The sequence below is a fragment of the Colossoma macropomum genome, unplaced genomic scaffold, assembly GCF_904425465.1.
Source record: "Colossoma macropomum unplaced genomic scaffold, Colossoma_macropomum, whole genome shotgun sequence".
Classification (NCBI taxonomy): domain Eukaryota; kingdom Metazoa; phylum Chordata; class Actinopteri; order Characiformes; family Serrasalmidae; genus Colossoma; species Colossoma macropomum.
This window is the reverse complement of record NW_023494790.1, coordinates 28,658,069-28,674,222: the sequence shown is the minus strand read 5'-3', so window position 1 is coordinate 28,674,222 and position 16,154 is coordinate 28,658,069. Positions and strand designations below refer to the sequence as shown.

Sequence of the window (16,154 nt, the reverse complement as noted above, 5' to 3'; positions counted from 1 at the left end):
ATACTCCGCCCATAGGTACTTTCATGGCAACTATGTTGGACAAGCTATAGAGAACAGTATTTTTTCAAAATACATACATTTTGATAGAGGTGCATTATTGCATTAACCCCTTAAATGCTAAGGGTCCATATGTTAGCCCTCACTTCAATTCCTATCATATATATTATGATGCATTACATTTTGACAGCAGGCAGACGACGGCAAACTGGACATTCCATGTTTTAGAATCGAATTCTGCCCTTGCTAGCCAACTTTTGTCGCAACTTTATCCCAAAGTTCCGTAAAGCTTGTCCAAGCTCGCAACAGTTGCTACAAACACACTTGTGGGTGGAGCATGGATAGCTCAAGTTGGGCTGAATACATTAAAAATGATCATCATCTGTAATGTTATATTACGGTGCAGGGTCCCGCTTCACCCCACGCACTTTGAGTTGCCGGCGGACACGTTCAATGAAGAACTTCCAGCAGTTTTCCTTGCTGTCCAGGAGGCCCAGGCCACGCACTTCATTCCTCACACCATTGATGATGTTCTCCACCTCATCATCAGGGTACAGGTCTGGGATTTCACCTGTGAGAGAGTAGATAGGGAGTTAACATGGGTAACATGAGTTAATAAAGGCATATATAGTGCTGTAGGCTTACTTATTAGCTTCAGTTCAGGAACAAAAAATAGCAGGATGCAGAAAAATATATCTGACAAGTCGTATTATTCAAAATAGCCAAAGAAAATCGATAGGTTTTTATTTTGGATGGTTAAAGAAGGCTGCCTCTTCAGATGAGCTAATGAGCTAACAATACAGCTAATAGCTACAACATTAGATACTGATGAGGACCTGTTACTTCTACACAAGCTCTTTTCTCATCAGCGGACGATGTGCTAACATGTTTGTTTGTCAGAGAAGTACACTGCCCAGACACGTCATTAGGCTGTGTCTGATCCACTCGTACCAGCGCAACACACACTAACACACCACCACCATGTCAGTGTCACTGCTGTGCTGAGAATGATCCACCACCCAAATAATACCTGCTCTTTGGTGGTCCTGTAGGGGTCCTGACCATTGAAGAACACGGTAAAAGGGGGCTTACAAAGTATGCAGAGAAACAGATGAACTACAGTCTGTAATTGTAGAACTACAAAGTGCACCTATTTAGTTAGTGGAGCTGATAAAATGGACAATGAGTGTAGAAACAAGGAGGTGTACCTAATGAAATAGATGACTTGTGTATATTTTCACTGTGTCTGGATCTAACTACCAACAGCTCGAGCAGCTAGCCTAGTTGGTGAAAAAAGGAGCCAGAGGCAGCTGCGATATCTCTGCCTTCTTAGTCACGTCTTTAACAAGGTGTCCTTGGCGATGAGCTCACATTAAGGCAGACGTTTTTCTTAGTAGCAAACTATATAATACATTTACTTGCAAACACAAACAATACGGCCTTGTTTTACAGCCTTGTTAAAACATAATATCATCATTTTAATGAATTCTTCGAGTATATATTTTTTTCTGTTTTCCCATAATGAAATGTAACAAACATTGGAAATGTGATTTCAGTTTTTGGATACTGCCACAACGTGAGTACCTGTGCACATCCCTAGTTAGATGTTGTGTTGAATTCATACTTGCATAAACATTTTGTCAGGACTGGGCTGTGGATCCTGGACTTAATAAGTGCGCTGAAAAAACACCTTGTTCTGTTTTCAGCATTCACAACTAAGCCACCTAAAAAATAATCTTGCAATAATGTAACCATCCATTCATCACTAACAGAAAAATGCTTTATCCTGCTCCTCATAGTTGGCAAAGGAAGAAAGCTGGTTTGGATGCCAGTGGGCTCAGGTACATGGCAGCGCTTACCAGATGCCAAAAGGTCGTTGACTAACACGAGGAACTTCTCATCTGCAACCTGGGCATCTGTCATTAGGAACACCGTGCCAACATTCTTCACCCCGGCTTTGATGCACAGCGCACCCAAATCGCTCTGAAAAACACAAACCATCTCATCAGCCTGCTATTCTTCCCCCTCTGCTGAAAGCGCCCCCCAGGAACAGCTGGGATGAAATATATTGTGGACATAAAGCTGATGAGCTTGAGTGCCACGCAATATCACAGGGTGCTGAAGAGACCCTCTGTGCACTCGTTAATTATTCAAACGCTATTGGCTTTGGCTTTCGCAGGACACGACCAGTGCATCATTATAAAGGATTTATAGTCCTGTGAGAAGCATTGCAACTGCAGAGCAAAAGGGCAAATGGCAACAGCATCTCATCAATGTGTCAACATGTCATTTAGAGCATAATGTGTTTATATACTTGGAAAGTGCTCTCATATCGGTTTGTGATATTAGAGGCTGGACCTTGAGATCGGCGATGCTGTATCCTTTCTTCAGTGTGATCTGGAAGACCTCTAGGGAGCTGATGAAGGCTGCCAGTCTGGTCAGACTCTGTTTACCGCTGCCGCCCACCCCAACCAGTAAGGCGTTCCCTCGGGGAGACTCCAGGATGCGGTTGATGCGACAGCTGAAACAGATGAGAAAGGTGAAAAAGCGTGAGGAAGAGAATTACAGTCGTTATTGCTGAGCGCGGTGCAGAGACTGTTTGTCATCAACATCATCATCATCATCATCATCATCATCATCATTGTCTCTGAGAACATCATCATAAACAGCCTGACTTTTTCCATTTTCGTGCTCATTGGTGTCGAGCTCATAGTTCTGAAGTTGGAGTAGTTTTGTGCACAACTCCAATGTAAACATGGCATTATAATCTATTAGTTTTATTCAGTTTTCTTCAGTTTGGTATTATCAGCAAAGACTTGAAGTTTGAAAAGTCTGTACAGTTGGCGACGAGATGTGGAGAGAGAAGAATTCTAGCCATTCACGAGTAGACAGAGCCATTACACTATCAGAAAAAATGCTACAAACAACACAATTTAAATGTACCCTCAAAGGTAAAGCATGGTACAAGTGACTTGTTTTTACGCACAGGCGTAAGTTTTGTTGTTGTTTTTTTTAAAGCTGCACTATGCAATATTTTTTTGTTAAAATTGAAAGAAGTAGCATTACTGAGTTGGGAGAAAAAAAAAATGGTGTGTATGCGCTGCTGTGAGTCCTCCTGCGAGATCCAATTTTGCAGGTGTTTTCGGAGTTCACTTATATACTCGCAATACATGTTCACCAAGTTTTGATGGAGTTCTCTTTGAATGCTCTTTTAATGCACTTGCAATCATCAGATTAATCCGCTTGGTGAATGGATCTGAAGCACAACTGACATTACAAAATGCGATTTCCCCAAAACTTACCTAGTGCAGCTTTAAGAAGAAAAATAAAATAAAAAGCCTGGAATCAATATGGGGTGTAAAGAGGCACTGCAAATGAAAAAAAAATAATTGCAATGGAATACAGTACAGTTATGTTCCCTAACTAAGGGAACTGAAGACATCCTTGAGGGGACCATGACAGTGACAGCATTTGTACCATAAAAGGTACAGTTTCCTCAAAAATATCCAAGACATATAGATAAACTCTGAATGGATCATGGAAACTTTCTTACATATGACACATGGCATCCTCGAACAGGACAAGGTTGAGGGCGGCATTGACTTCATTGTAGCCGTCAAGCGCCTCCAGTAGGGTTTTGTTGAGGCTCTCCCAGGACTGCACGGGCATATATTTAGGTTCGCCGATGCCCAGGGCGAAGTGGCAGTACATATTCATCACCTTGGCCTCCTCCAGGGCCTCCTCCATATCCTGATGGGAAAACAAATTCGCCTTAGCACACCATTAAATATTAAACCTTGAATAACAAGTCCAGAATGCAGCTACCTCAGGAGGAAACCCCACTCCAGTTCCATTAAAAATCTTTTCACTCTGTACTGGAGAACTGGATTCGATTGTGTTTCAATTCACAACATTAACATGATCCTTATAATTCTTTCCTTCATATCTCTCCAGGCTATGCCAGAGTTGGCTAACTTCCTTTCTTGACCAACTCATTAGAAACTTGAGCTCAGCAGGACTGGGCAGATTTGACCAAGGACTGTGGAGGATGTGTGCGTGTTTGATGAAGATGACTGGATGCTGCCTTACAGGAGAAAAGGCATGAAGGGGGTGTCGGTTCTCTAGCATGACCACTCTGTGATAAACTGAGGGAGTCAGGGGGGCAGTGGAAAGAAAAACCATTAAAATGTTTCTCTTTCTCCTCTATCTTTTTTCCCACCCCTAATATGTTGGACTGATGGTAGCACAGTCTGACAGGGCTTTGCTCTGATTAACACTGTCTCAGGGAGGCAGCGCTGGCCGGAGCTGCAGCCTCACTCTGCCGGACACATACACCCTAATGACTCCGTCCACTCTGTCAAACTTATGGCTGAAGTGTCTCACCTCGTAAAACTTGCCCACCATTTCCGACTGCAGCTTGTCAAAGGTGGCAAAGTCTTTGTCTTCCACCATCTTGTCTCGGTAAACTCGGTTGGACTCATGGAGGTAAACCTTCACCAAGTCCTGAGGAGTCTTCATGCACTCACTTTTACAGAACAGGATGCCCTGAAACAAACAGAACAGCCACAAGAGGCTGTGTGTTATACTGATTTTACCACAGTTAAGGGGTGTTGTTAGTGAAGCAAAATACACTATGAGAAAATGCAACAATGTTCATTAAATAATTTTATTATTAATAATAACTGCAATAAACTCCACTAAGCAATATAGTTCATTAACAGTAGGCAGTGTTTCCCAAGCAGCATAATGGTCAAAGATAAATAAATTCACATATAAACAAGCCTACATTTCTTGTTACTATTTTATTTTCTACCTCTCAAGGTAGGTTTATGATGTTTGTGTGACTTTATGTGACAAAAACTGTCACGATTCATTTTCACCTGACCATTTTACAACCTCTCTATATCCCTTAGAATATTAACAGGTTGTTTTTGTTACTATGCCTTTAAAACCGATACACCATATGGCCAAAAATATGTGTACACCTGACCATTACACCTAGATGAGCTTGTTAGACATCCCATTCCAAAACCACAGACATTAATATGGAGTTGGCCCCCTTTTACGGCTATAACAGCCTCCACTGAGAAGGTTTTCCACAAGAGTTTGGAGTGTGTTTGTGAGACATTGTTGGATGAAAACGTTGTTGGCCTTTTTCACAATTAACATTGTAATTCATCCCTAAGGTGTTCAGTGGGGTTCAGGTCAGGGCTCTGTGTATGTCACCTGAGTCCTCCACACCAAACTTGTCAAACCATGTCTTTATGGATCTGGCTTTGTGAGTAGAGGTGCAATCAAGCTGGGACAGGAAAGGACCCTAAACTGTTGCCACAATGGAAAGCACTCTGAAAAAAAACCCCAGCTGTTTTTCAGAGCCAACATTGTGCCAACAGTAAACTTTACTGTTGGCACAATGCATTCTGGTAGGTAGTGTTTTCCTGGTATCCACCAAACCCAGATTTGTCCAACAGAGTGCTAGGTAGTGAATCGTGATTCATCACTTCAGAAAACACACTTCCACTGCTCCAGTGCAGTGGAGGTGTGCTTTACACCACTTCAACCGATGCTTGGCCTTGCACATACTGATCTTATGCTCATGTTCACATGCTCAGCCATGGAAACCCATGTCATGAAGTTCCTGATGCACAGTTTTGTGCTGCTGTTACTTCCAGAGGCAGTTTGGAAGTCTGCAGTAAAGTGATGCAAAAGAGGATGGGTGATTTTTACACCCTACACACTTCAGCACTCAGCTGCTCCGCTCTGTGAGTTTGCATGGTCTACTGCTTTGTGGCTGAGCTGTTTATAATTTGATGCTAACATTTCACAATAGTAACAGTTGACCAGGGCAGATCTAGCAGAGCAGAAATTTCATGAACTGACCGCTGGCAAAGGTGGCATCCAATGATAATGCCACATTTAAAGTCACTAGGTTGTTTCTACTCATTCTACTGACAGTGTTAATCTATAGAGATTGTATGGCTGTTCTTTGTTTATATATACCCGTTAGGAATGAGTGTGGCTGACACACCTGAACTTAATAGTAAGAACATGCGTCCATATACTTTTAACCATATAATGTATATGTAAACTACATCTGTTCTGGTTGGCTGCTCTGTATTCTGCCTCATTCAAAAAGCATTCCAGGTTGAAACACTTCTTATAACTTCGATAAGTCACAGTGTGCACAGTCACATTTTTGAATGTGGTCAGCTCGGGTTTTAGAACTGGATTTATCAATTTCATGGGATTAATCATTTTACACTCACTTTCTTCAACATTGAAAACACAAAATAATGAAGTATGGAACCAGTTTGCAGATTTTGCTGGCAGTTCGGTGGAAACTATAGAACACTACAGAATAAAGAGCTCAGTTATGTACTAACCTGGAGGGTAGCCATTCTGAATTCAGGCCAAAGTGTGAGCACAAGAATGGTGAAGCTCAGGACTGTCTAATCGACAGCTTGGAGACAGGAGAACAAACCATTTATTCTTTGCCATGACAGGTTCACATAGGAAGAGCATTACATCCTTCCCATGAATGTATTGTAGCAGATAAATTATTAAACGCCATGGGTGTATAGTGTCTCCAGTCAGCTGAGGAGATTGAAAATTCAGTTTTGTCCCATTCTCCAAGGCAAGGAGATCGATGTCAATAAAGAACGAAAAAGCCCAGATGTGTTCAGTAAGGCCTACAGAGAAGCTGAGCTTGAATGGATGAATGAACCTCCAGCATCATGGTCGTGTGCTCAAAATGCCATTGATTACCCATCAAGTGAAAATAAACAGCCGCTCTCTCGTGTGCAGGCTAAGCCTCAACTTACCCTCACCTTCAAACCTTCATGTCTGGAGCACTGTGCATTCTAACTTGAACAATATGGACTGTGCCAGACCAGACCCCATTACCTCCTAATTGTTTTTTATTAAATGATGCTTACATTCACCACAAGCTGTTGTTTGGAACTGAACAGCATGTGCTGTAAGGATTGGACAGAGTAAATGAACAGCATGCATTATGTGGCTCTGGCACTCAGGCTTGTAGACGTGATACACTAAACTACTAACCATATAGAAAGTACGCTATATGTTCAAAAACGCCCAGACAGCCCATCTGATTAGTGATTTCAGTCACTTTAAGGCGCCTCATTCCTGACACAGGTGTTTAAATCTCTCCACAGAAACACACTAGAACTCTGGAGCTGCACTTCAACCTAAGATATCATACCTAATGCCAAGCGTCAGCTACAGGGGTATACATCCCCCCGAGCATTGGGCTGTGTAGCAGTGGAAATGCATTCTCTGGACTGATGGAACTCCATCCGATACCCTTGGGATGATTCAAGTGGTGTTTGTGATCATCCAACATCAGTAGCTGACCTCACTAATGCACTTGCGGCTGAACATAATCAAGTACACACAGCATTATTTCAACATCTAGTTTAAAGCCTTCCCAGTAGAGTAGATGCTGATACTGCCGCAAAGTGGGGATAAACTCCCTATTAATACTCTTGGTTTCAGACACTGAATAAACAGGTTTCTGCAAAGTTTTGGACATATAGGCTGTTTTTCCACCACACAAAGATTGGCAGCAGAAAGATGGAACACTTGCAGCTTTACCAGAAAGCAAACTGGGGCTTTTTATTGAATGATGTTACTTTCCCCATGAACAGATGCCATGTTGACCATTATGAGCTATCAAATTCATTTTTCAACCAATTAACTGTCTCCTCCTCCTTTATAGATCTGAGCAGTCTGGTTCCTGAAGAAAAAATCCCATTCATGATCGCCACAGGTTCAGTTATGATGTGTTTTTAGGGATGAAGAAGATTCGATGGGATGAAAAAACAAATTAGGCCCTGTAGTTCAGTGCAGTTAGTTTAAGAGACAGGTTGTGTTTTCCACTAGAGCCAGTGTAAAAGACAGGAGATGCAGGGTTGTGGTTGGTTTTTGCACTCAAATATTCGGTAGCTTACAGCTATCATGAACTACAATTCATCATGACATGCTGTCGCAAAGTAATGAACAAAACATGTTGACGAGATCAACATCCTACTACTGCACTTCTGCATAATACTGCAAATTACAAGGCAGCATAAGTGAGTTTTCCTTCCCAGATTTGTCTGTGTTTTATTTCAGGAATGACAGAGAGGCCTTGAACAAAAAGACAGGGAAATATGTCATGAGTGTATATCACTGGCGTCTACAAAGAACAGAAATTATGACAAAAAAGTTGGAAATAAATAAACTCTCACACTCCTCTACCTTCTAAACTTGCAGCGGGACCCCCTGCAGAGCCTAAGCACAGATAACAAATGTATTCTCAGACATAAATATCCCCTTTTCTTAGAATAATTACACATTAAAAGAGCTCCTTCACCCCTCTCGCTAATTATGTTTGCCCACTGAGACCACTTTACTGAGTGAAATAATAAGACAGGCTGTATGACGAATAATATAACTCTTAAAATCGTTCTTTCATAATAAGGTTCACTGCCGTGACTGCAAGCTAAAAAAAAAAAGAAAAAGAAACCAGAAAGACAAAAAAACACTATATGTACATAAAAATAAAATAAACCACAATTAAAAACAGTAAAGAGACATTGCAAAAGTTGGCTAAAAACTTTTTGGAGTGGAGTGATATCAAACATGTTTTTGAAACATTAATATGGTTTTTAGTTTGGGGTTTATAGACCTCTCCCCATTCAAAGAGATAGGAGCCTTGTCTTGTATAACTGGAAATAAGTGTGCAGTGACATTGTCAATACGGTCACCGAGTGGACAGACTTTCCTATAAGGAATTTGTCAAAACTCTTTGTATAAGGATTTTCTGAGACGTATATGAAGAAAATTATTTTCACTTCCGGAACCTGAGAACTGGACAGTTACTCCTCAGGTCTATAATGTCTCTGGCTAATGTGACATAAGCTAGTGTGGAAGCTTAAACTAATGCTATTTATGTTTTCACACTTAACAAAGAAAAATAAAAGCTCTATTTAATTTTACACATCACTGAGTGGATGTGTGTGAGCGTGTGCACAGAAAAAGCACTGTATTGTATGTAATGTCAGCATAAGTAGTGTTAAGCTAAGAAAACTAGTAGGCAAGATAGCTAATTAGCCAAACTGGACATTTTAGTGTCGCACACAAAAAATTACAGTTTACAATTACATTTTTAATCGTGGTAATTATGACAGTTTCAGCTGTCTCTCAAGCAGGTGGAAAAAAAGCTAGAACTAGAACCGTAAGTTCCACTGGTTCCCAATTGGGTCATTTCTTGTTTCTTAAATGTGCAGTGGAAAAATGCCCATAGTGCATTTTAGCTGAACTGTCTCTTCCTTAATTAACAAGCGGAAGGTTATGACAACCAGCAAGCAATCATGTTCCTGACATTCTGCCACTGTAGCGTATCTTCTGTGGCCAGGTATGCAGATGGCCTGAGTGGACTTCAATTGGACTCAGTTGGCTCTCTTGGCAGACAGTGAGGAATGAGAGCGAACACTCCCAGCCTGGGCTGCTTTCTCCCCCCTCATCTGCAGGGGGAGGAACGCGCATTGAGAACGTGGCCACGTTCCTGCCTCTGCCACAACTCCTGCATATCAATGGTGCTACCTGGAGCTGCCCGTACAAGCAATCCCATTAGTCACAATGTTGGACACGACATGACAACTGTCCTCTGCATCCGGCGTGAAATGGAGTGAGTAATTGATGTGAAACAAACGCAGAGGACATGGTACTGATACCGATGCTGGACAGAGGAGGATTGCTTCATGAAGTTTCAGACTGTTTCCAGTGTTCAGGATGCATCGTCCATGCAAATTTACCCAATGCAACGTGCAATATATTTAAAGCATGTTAGCTGATGATTAACTGTCATATGAATAATTGCAAATAACAATTGAATTGTTTTTTTGTTGTTGACTGTACACAACTATTAATGTACAAGCCTAAAGTTGCCAGATTGGTTCACTAGCTATACTATCAGCCAAAATTTGTTTTTTGTTTATTTTGCAGCATACACTGCTAGTCATAAACGCTGCTACTGTTATTGATTATGTGTAGTTTACTGACCAAGTCAGTTATTTACCTTTTCATTTTCCTTTAGTTCTCGTCCAATTGGCATGTGTTTAGTGAAGGTTTTTTCTACTCTCTGACACACGAGTGCATTGTGCTCAGTTCACGCATCGCACCGTCTTTATTGGTTTTCTGTTGCTATGGATGCTGGTTCCGCCCCCACTGATCAACAACCCCCATGGACCGGCAGTGATTGAGTAGCTAGTGTGATCTCTTTCTCTTATATTCAATAAAATATCATTGCTAGTCCAGAGTAGTTTTGGCTGAGCAGCAGTAGGAAACTTCAAGTGTGTTCAGATTCATCGGTAGGTTGTTTTGTAAAAGTGCAAGAATAATGTCAGTATGTATAGTAATACAGTATATATCCTCTTAGCCAGACACCACACGTCTTGGTTGTAGTTGTGGGTTAAAACGTTTTCTCATGTATATGTTCTGTCATAACAGTTATAGTGGTAAGTCACAAACAAGCATAGATAACGTGACATACAAACAGTCTAAACCATGCTAACATTAGCCTGTTTAGCTGAGTGGCTGAGTCATAGATATTTCAGTCACGTTTCAAAAAAATGCAGCAGACTCTCAATCACCTCCAGCTTAAAAGGAGCCGCCTGACTCAATCAGCTGCATCAGACAACACCGCACGGTCAGGGCCTTGTGTACGAAACAAGCCATGGACCAGCTGGTAAGTGTGAATGACTGTAATATTTTCCAAATTCGAGCAGTGTCTGACAATCTGAGGCACGAGTATATGAGTCGCACATATGAGAAATTCAATGAAGCTGAAGTTGAATTTCGACTATATTGACTCAGAGTTCAGAACACATTTCAGAGTTTTAACTGACTTGGACTTTGCTTTGAGTGACTCATACCTTAATTATGCTTAATCTAAGATTAAATATTCTATTTTGCATACGAAACAATCATAAAACTACCAAATTCCACTTTTCAATATAAAGTACCCTATAAATTCTATATATATATTTAGATATTTATTCTGTATATATTTAGAGTATTACTATCTCAACTAATGCCTCGTATTTAAATGGATCATAACATGACCCTGTAGATGTCTAAGGTCAGAATACATCATTGTTTTTCAGTAGAATGGTCCATATATACTGTGATGTATACCGAAACCCCCAGAAATTTTAATTATACTGTGATATAAATTTTTGGTTATACTTTCCACTATTATTTGGCCGCTAAACTGCAATTAGGAGTTGTTGGGAACTGTAAATTTGATTTTTCATTAAACTATCACTTTAAAAGGTGTGCTTCCTTTCAAAAATTAGAATTCTGATGGCAAACCAGAGACAAACGCAGGAAACACCCCGTCAAATAACGCACTTTTGAAAAGGTAGCAAGGCACGCTTCGTGAGGTGCCCTCCTTGGAAAAAACAAATAAATCAAACTGATTGCCCATTGCACAGCAGCAAGCTCCAGTCCCAGCCTTCCCTTACAGCCTTGCCAGGAAAGCGCCTGAGGAAGTCAGTTAAGATGACACAAACACACACTCACACACACTCAGAGCAGACTGCCTAGCGTTCTGTCTCCCAGTTATGGCAGACCCTACAGAAAACACGAGGCTGTCAACTCACAGCGGAGCTTTCACAGCACTCGCTGATGGATTTAGCCCTCAATGGAGCCTAATTATCTAAGCATCCACACTCACAGGCTATAAATTAATTACTTTGTGTCTGTCAGAGCAGTCCAAATACGTACTGAACCTTGTGGCACTATTTGAATGAAAGAGGGTTTTTTTTTTTTTTCCCTCCCTACAGAACTTTTTAAAAAACTTTTCAAGCTACGGGGGGAAAAATACGGCTCCTTATTTCCTACTCCCATTCTATTTTTAAACAATTCACAAAAGGAAATAGGCAAAACACTGAGCCTTTGGCCACTCCTGAGCGTAACGGCAAATTGTTAGCACAGTGTGTCATAAACCTATTACATCTGAGAAAGTAATCATCCAACAATCAACTCCCCGGTTTCGCTCATTCTTAGGAAAATAGCAAACTTAACAGCCATTCCAAATTAATAATGAAGAACATGAGGACCAAAAAAAGGGAAAGGTTTTGTACACAGTAAAAGCCTAAGCGAGGCGAGGGCTAAAACGGAGAGGACTTTGAGGTTGCTCTGAGGCAGCTCTCTCCTGTCTGGCCCTCCTTCAGGCAGCTGAACCGGGAGCTGAATTAGTAAGGCAGAACTAAGGCCAGCACTTCAAATGCTCTCTCAGCTGTGTCTCATCTGCCTCTCTCGCTCTCTCCTGCTCTCTCTCTCTCTCATTTTGCTTCATTATTCCAGCTGCACTGAAAACAATGAGCAGAGGTTCAGAGGCCAGCCTCCTTTTTTTGTCTTTCATCTTCTTCACACCAGGGAAAGAGGCCCAATAAAGCGTTTTCGTCTTTCTTCCTTTCTTTTTTACTCCTTTTTTTAAGCACAGGAAGTCATCACCAGCTTGTCTAAGCCAGCGCAATAACAAGGAGAGGGATAGAACTGTCACACTTAAAAAGAACAGGCGCTAAATTGTTTACGTGTAAAGCCGGAGCTAATGGCGTGGAGTTCCCAGTAGGCTTTGGGAAAGTGAAATGAAAATGACTACAAAGAACAAAAAATTGACCAAAGGAACACTCAGCTAAGCGCTGGGAGAAACATCAAGAGTGGTTTAATTGGAATAAAAATGGCTAATTTTCCAGGTTTATTGTCTCAAGTGGAACTTCTTCCATCAGATTATGCAGATCTAAAAAAAAATGTCAGAATTAATTATTCATTTAAGATAGCAAAGAAACCCTTTGAGCCAGAAAGGGATGATTTTTGACGGAGATATTTGCCAAGAGATTGCCATCAGGCGTATTTAAGTTTGAAGTGCATGTTCATTTAAATACATTAAAGTGTAAGACCTGTGAGATGTGATCTATTCCCCTTTTTCTTTATCCTAGCCTCAGACACATTTCAAACTATTAGCTTTGCCTTCAGATCAATAGTCATTTAAAAGAGAAATTACTTACAGTGTCTTCACTCTCCACAGCTGAAAGGCTTATGAAAGCAATGCCATAAATCTAAACTTGGACATAATAAGGCCTACACAACTTTAAATACAGCTTGAAAACAGCCTGGCATTGGCATTCAGGGCTGGCAAGGGCGTCTGGGATACGGACGCGGTCGGCTAGCGTTGAATAATTCATGCTCTAACAAGCTAAAGAGGGTCCGAGTACCTGGAATATGTTGGAGAGGTCACGCAGGTTGAAGATGTAGTGAAACTTGATGGCGGTGGGCAGGAAAGTAGCGGTCACACGCTGGTGAAAGGCCAGGGCCAGCTGGACAAGCTGGGGACCGCTCTTCTGGACAGCAGCTCCGAATCCTTCCCCGCTCAGGTGCTGGCCGAGGATACTGCAGTAGATAGTATTCAGAGCGTCCACTCCGGGGAAGGACAGTGCAAACACGGAGAAATGGCGCTGTGAGGAACAGAATGGACAGTTTCAGATAAACAGACACAACAGGGCACTGTATAAACTCAACGTGCTGGATCTGTATGTTTACTGAGTTGACTCATTCAGACGCCGACAGCAGAATCAGATAGGAGAGCTTGCGATAAGTAAGCAGGTCAATATTATGAAAATTTCACTTCAGTGCACCTAAGAGACAGACAGAGATACTGCAGGGGAGAATGAGTGAGAAAACAAACTGATGGAATAAGAAAGCACACAATGTGTGATTTTGGCACCATCCTGCTTGCATAAAAATGAGTAATACTCAACTGGGTAGTAACAGATCAGATGTGATCTAGATTATATAATCAGAAAACAATGAAGAACTCGCCCACGGCACATTTTTTAAAACATGCAAGCCTAAGGAATACAGATTTAAATTTAGAATTTCATCAATATTATACATATTCAGATAAACACTACAGCTGTACAATCTTTTATCATTATACATTAACAATCAATCTGGCCTTTGCAACATTGACATGGCAAAAGGCTGAAATATGATCAAATTCAGATATTCCATGTGAGTCATTCTGTGTTTGATGAGTGAAGGCATGAATGTGATCACATGTACATGTTTTATGGTGAATGGGACAATAAAAATGCTCCAAAATTACTTGGATTCAAATCTTATTACATTAACCCCTTAAATGGCCAGGGCCCACTGGCAGGCCTAAAGTTCTATTATGCCTATTTATCTACAACCTAAGAATAGCTCAACCAGTTTGCATTGAAGTCCCTGTAGATACTTAATAATAAGCCTTAGTATGTAACAAGCTTGGGATTTTAAGGGGTTAACTTAGATTCAAAGTTCAGAATGATTTTGCCTTCTATGGTAAAATTACCATTTTGGATAAATATACAGTCCTATGCAAAAGTTTAAACACCCTAATTTTCTAACTGAAAATAAGTTGACACATCCTCTACAGGGAGGACACTTAAACATGGCATTTTTCTGCAAATATTTGTGCAAAACCTTTATTTATTTGTTGCGTTTAACATATTGGAAAAAAATAAAACCATAAAATGTGCCATAATGTTTGCACAGGCCATATTTTATGTTGTTACTTTTTTTCCAATGTTAGATTCAGCAAATAAACAGTAATTTTACATTAAAATGTGCTCTCAGTGTCCTCTCAGTCTTTGTCTATTTAATCAGCTTAACTTACTTTGTACTGCAGTCCATCTGTTTCTCTGCATACTTTCTTAGCTATGCTTTACACTGTTCTTCTATGGCCAAGACCCACACAGGACCACCATAGAGCCAGTATTATTTGGGTGATGGATCATTCTCAGCACTACAATGACACTGACGTGGTGGTGTTGTGTTAGTGTGTGTTGCGCTGGTACAAGTGGATCAGACACAGCAGTGCTGCTGGAGTTTTTACACAAGGGTGACAAGGGTAACACATGGAGTAGATCTGTTATGCTTTAGGGTCGAGAGGCAGCCAGGGGCACATGAAACATTGCAACATTGGAACATTGCACAGTCAAGAAACCAAAGCTAAGTCCACTATTTGTCCACCACCGTCCACCACTGACTACTGCAAGAAACATAAGCTGAAGCTTTTGGAATGGCTATCACAAACCACTGACTGACACATCACTGAAAATCTGTGGGTCGACATTAAACATGCTGTGTATTCAAGATGGCCCAAGAGTGTTGCAGAACTAGAAGCATTCTGCAAGGTAGAATAGAAAAACTCCACAAATTACAATCACTATTAATTTTTTTTCTATTTTTTTAAGTGAAAGTCACTGTGAATTAACACTCGCAAAACATTATGTTTTTAATAGTTCGCTGCAGAGGTTGTGTTCACTTCTTTTCACATCAAATGAGTTGTATGACTGAAGTGCTGTGGAAAAAGGAAGCACTGTGGTCTACTGAAGAGTTAGATTGTTTGGAGTTTTTGCCCCCAAGCCTGGAAGACATCATTACCATCTCAAATGAGACCTCTGGCTGTTGAGGCAGGTACCAAGCAATCTCTTTTCATGAGTTTCTATAGGAGGTTGTAGTGTAAGCCATGGTGAGGTACTCAAGCCATGCTCTAGAGCTGTGTTTCACAACCCGATCCTCAGGGCCCCCCAGAGAGTCCACATATTTGCTCTAGCCTAACTCAAAACATATAGAGATGAAGGAAAAATTTGGACATTCTGAGGGTTGGTGGATCTAGAGCCCTTGTCACCAACCCTCCTCCTGGATATCACTGCCCCAAAACTGCCCGTCCCTTACTTCACGCTAATGGGTCTGATCCAGCCAGTCAAGGACTTGGGAAGAGGTTGGAGCAGGAGTGGCAGATTGTGTTTGGAACCGAGTTCTGCAGGTAAGTAAATCTCTAGGGCCAGGGTTAGTGACCACTGCTCTAGAGTCATCTGATTGGCTAATACAAGACAACTCAGTGACATTTGCATAAGCATCCTGAGGCCATAAGGTTTTGACTTATGGCACTTGACACAGCTGGGACTCAAACCTGAATCTGTATGGTAGGGCAAACCTTGCTTTCACCAGGACCGTTAAAAAATCATGAACAAAACCATATCTACATGCCCGATTATATCTGAAACATTAACACTGTACCGGGCAGTAATGCTACAGCTAAA

General features: G+C 41.1%; 1 protein-coding gene across 1 annotated transcript in view; it reads right to left on the bottom strand.

The window, feature by feature from the left end:
* Positions 1-16,154, bottom strand: part of dnah9 (dynein, axonemal, heavy chain 9) — a 156,656-nt gene that overhangs the window by 72,079 nt on the left and 68,423 nt on the right. Inside the window, exons 42-47 of the mRNA XM_036572951.1 lie at positions 13,281-13,520; positions 4,381-4,542; positions 3,551-3,747; positions 2,356-2,518; positions 1,857-1,980; positions 426-568 (exon numbers count right to left, since the gene is read on the bottom strand). Coding sequence (XP_036428844.1) covers positions 426-568; positions 1,857-1,980; positions 2,356-2,518; positions 3,551-3,747; positions 4,381-4,542; positions 13,281-13,520 — 1,029 coding nt within the window. The remainder of the gene's footprint in view (positions 1-425; positions 569-1,856; positions 1,981-2,355; positions 2,519-3,550; positions 3,748-4,380; positions 4,543-13,280; positions 13,521-16,154) is intronic.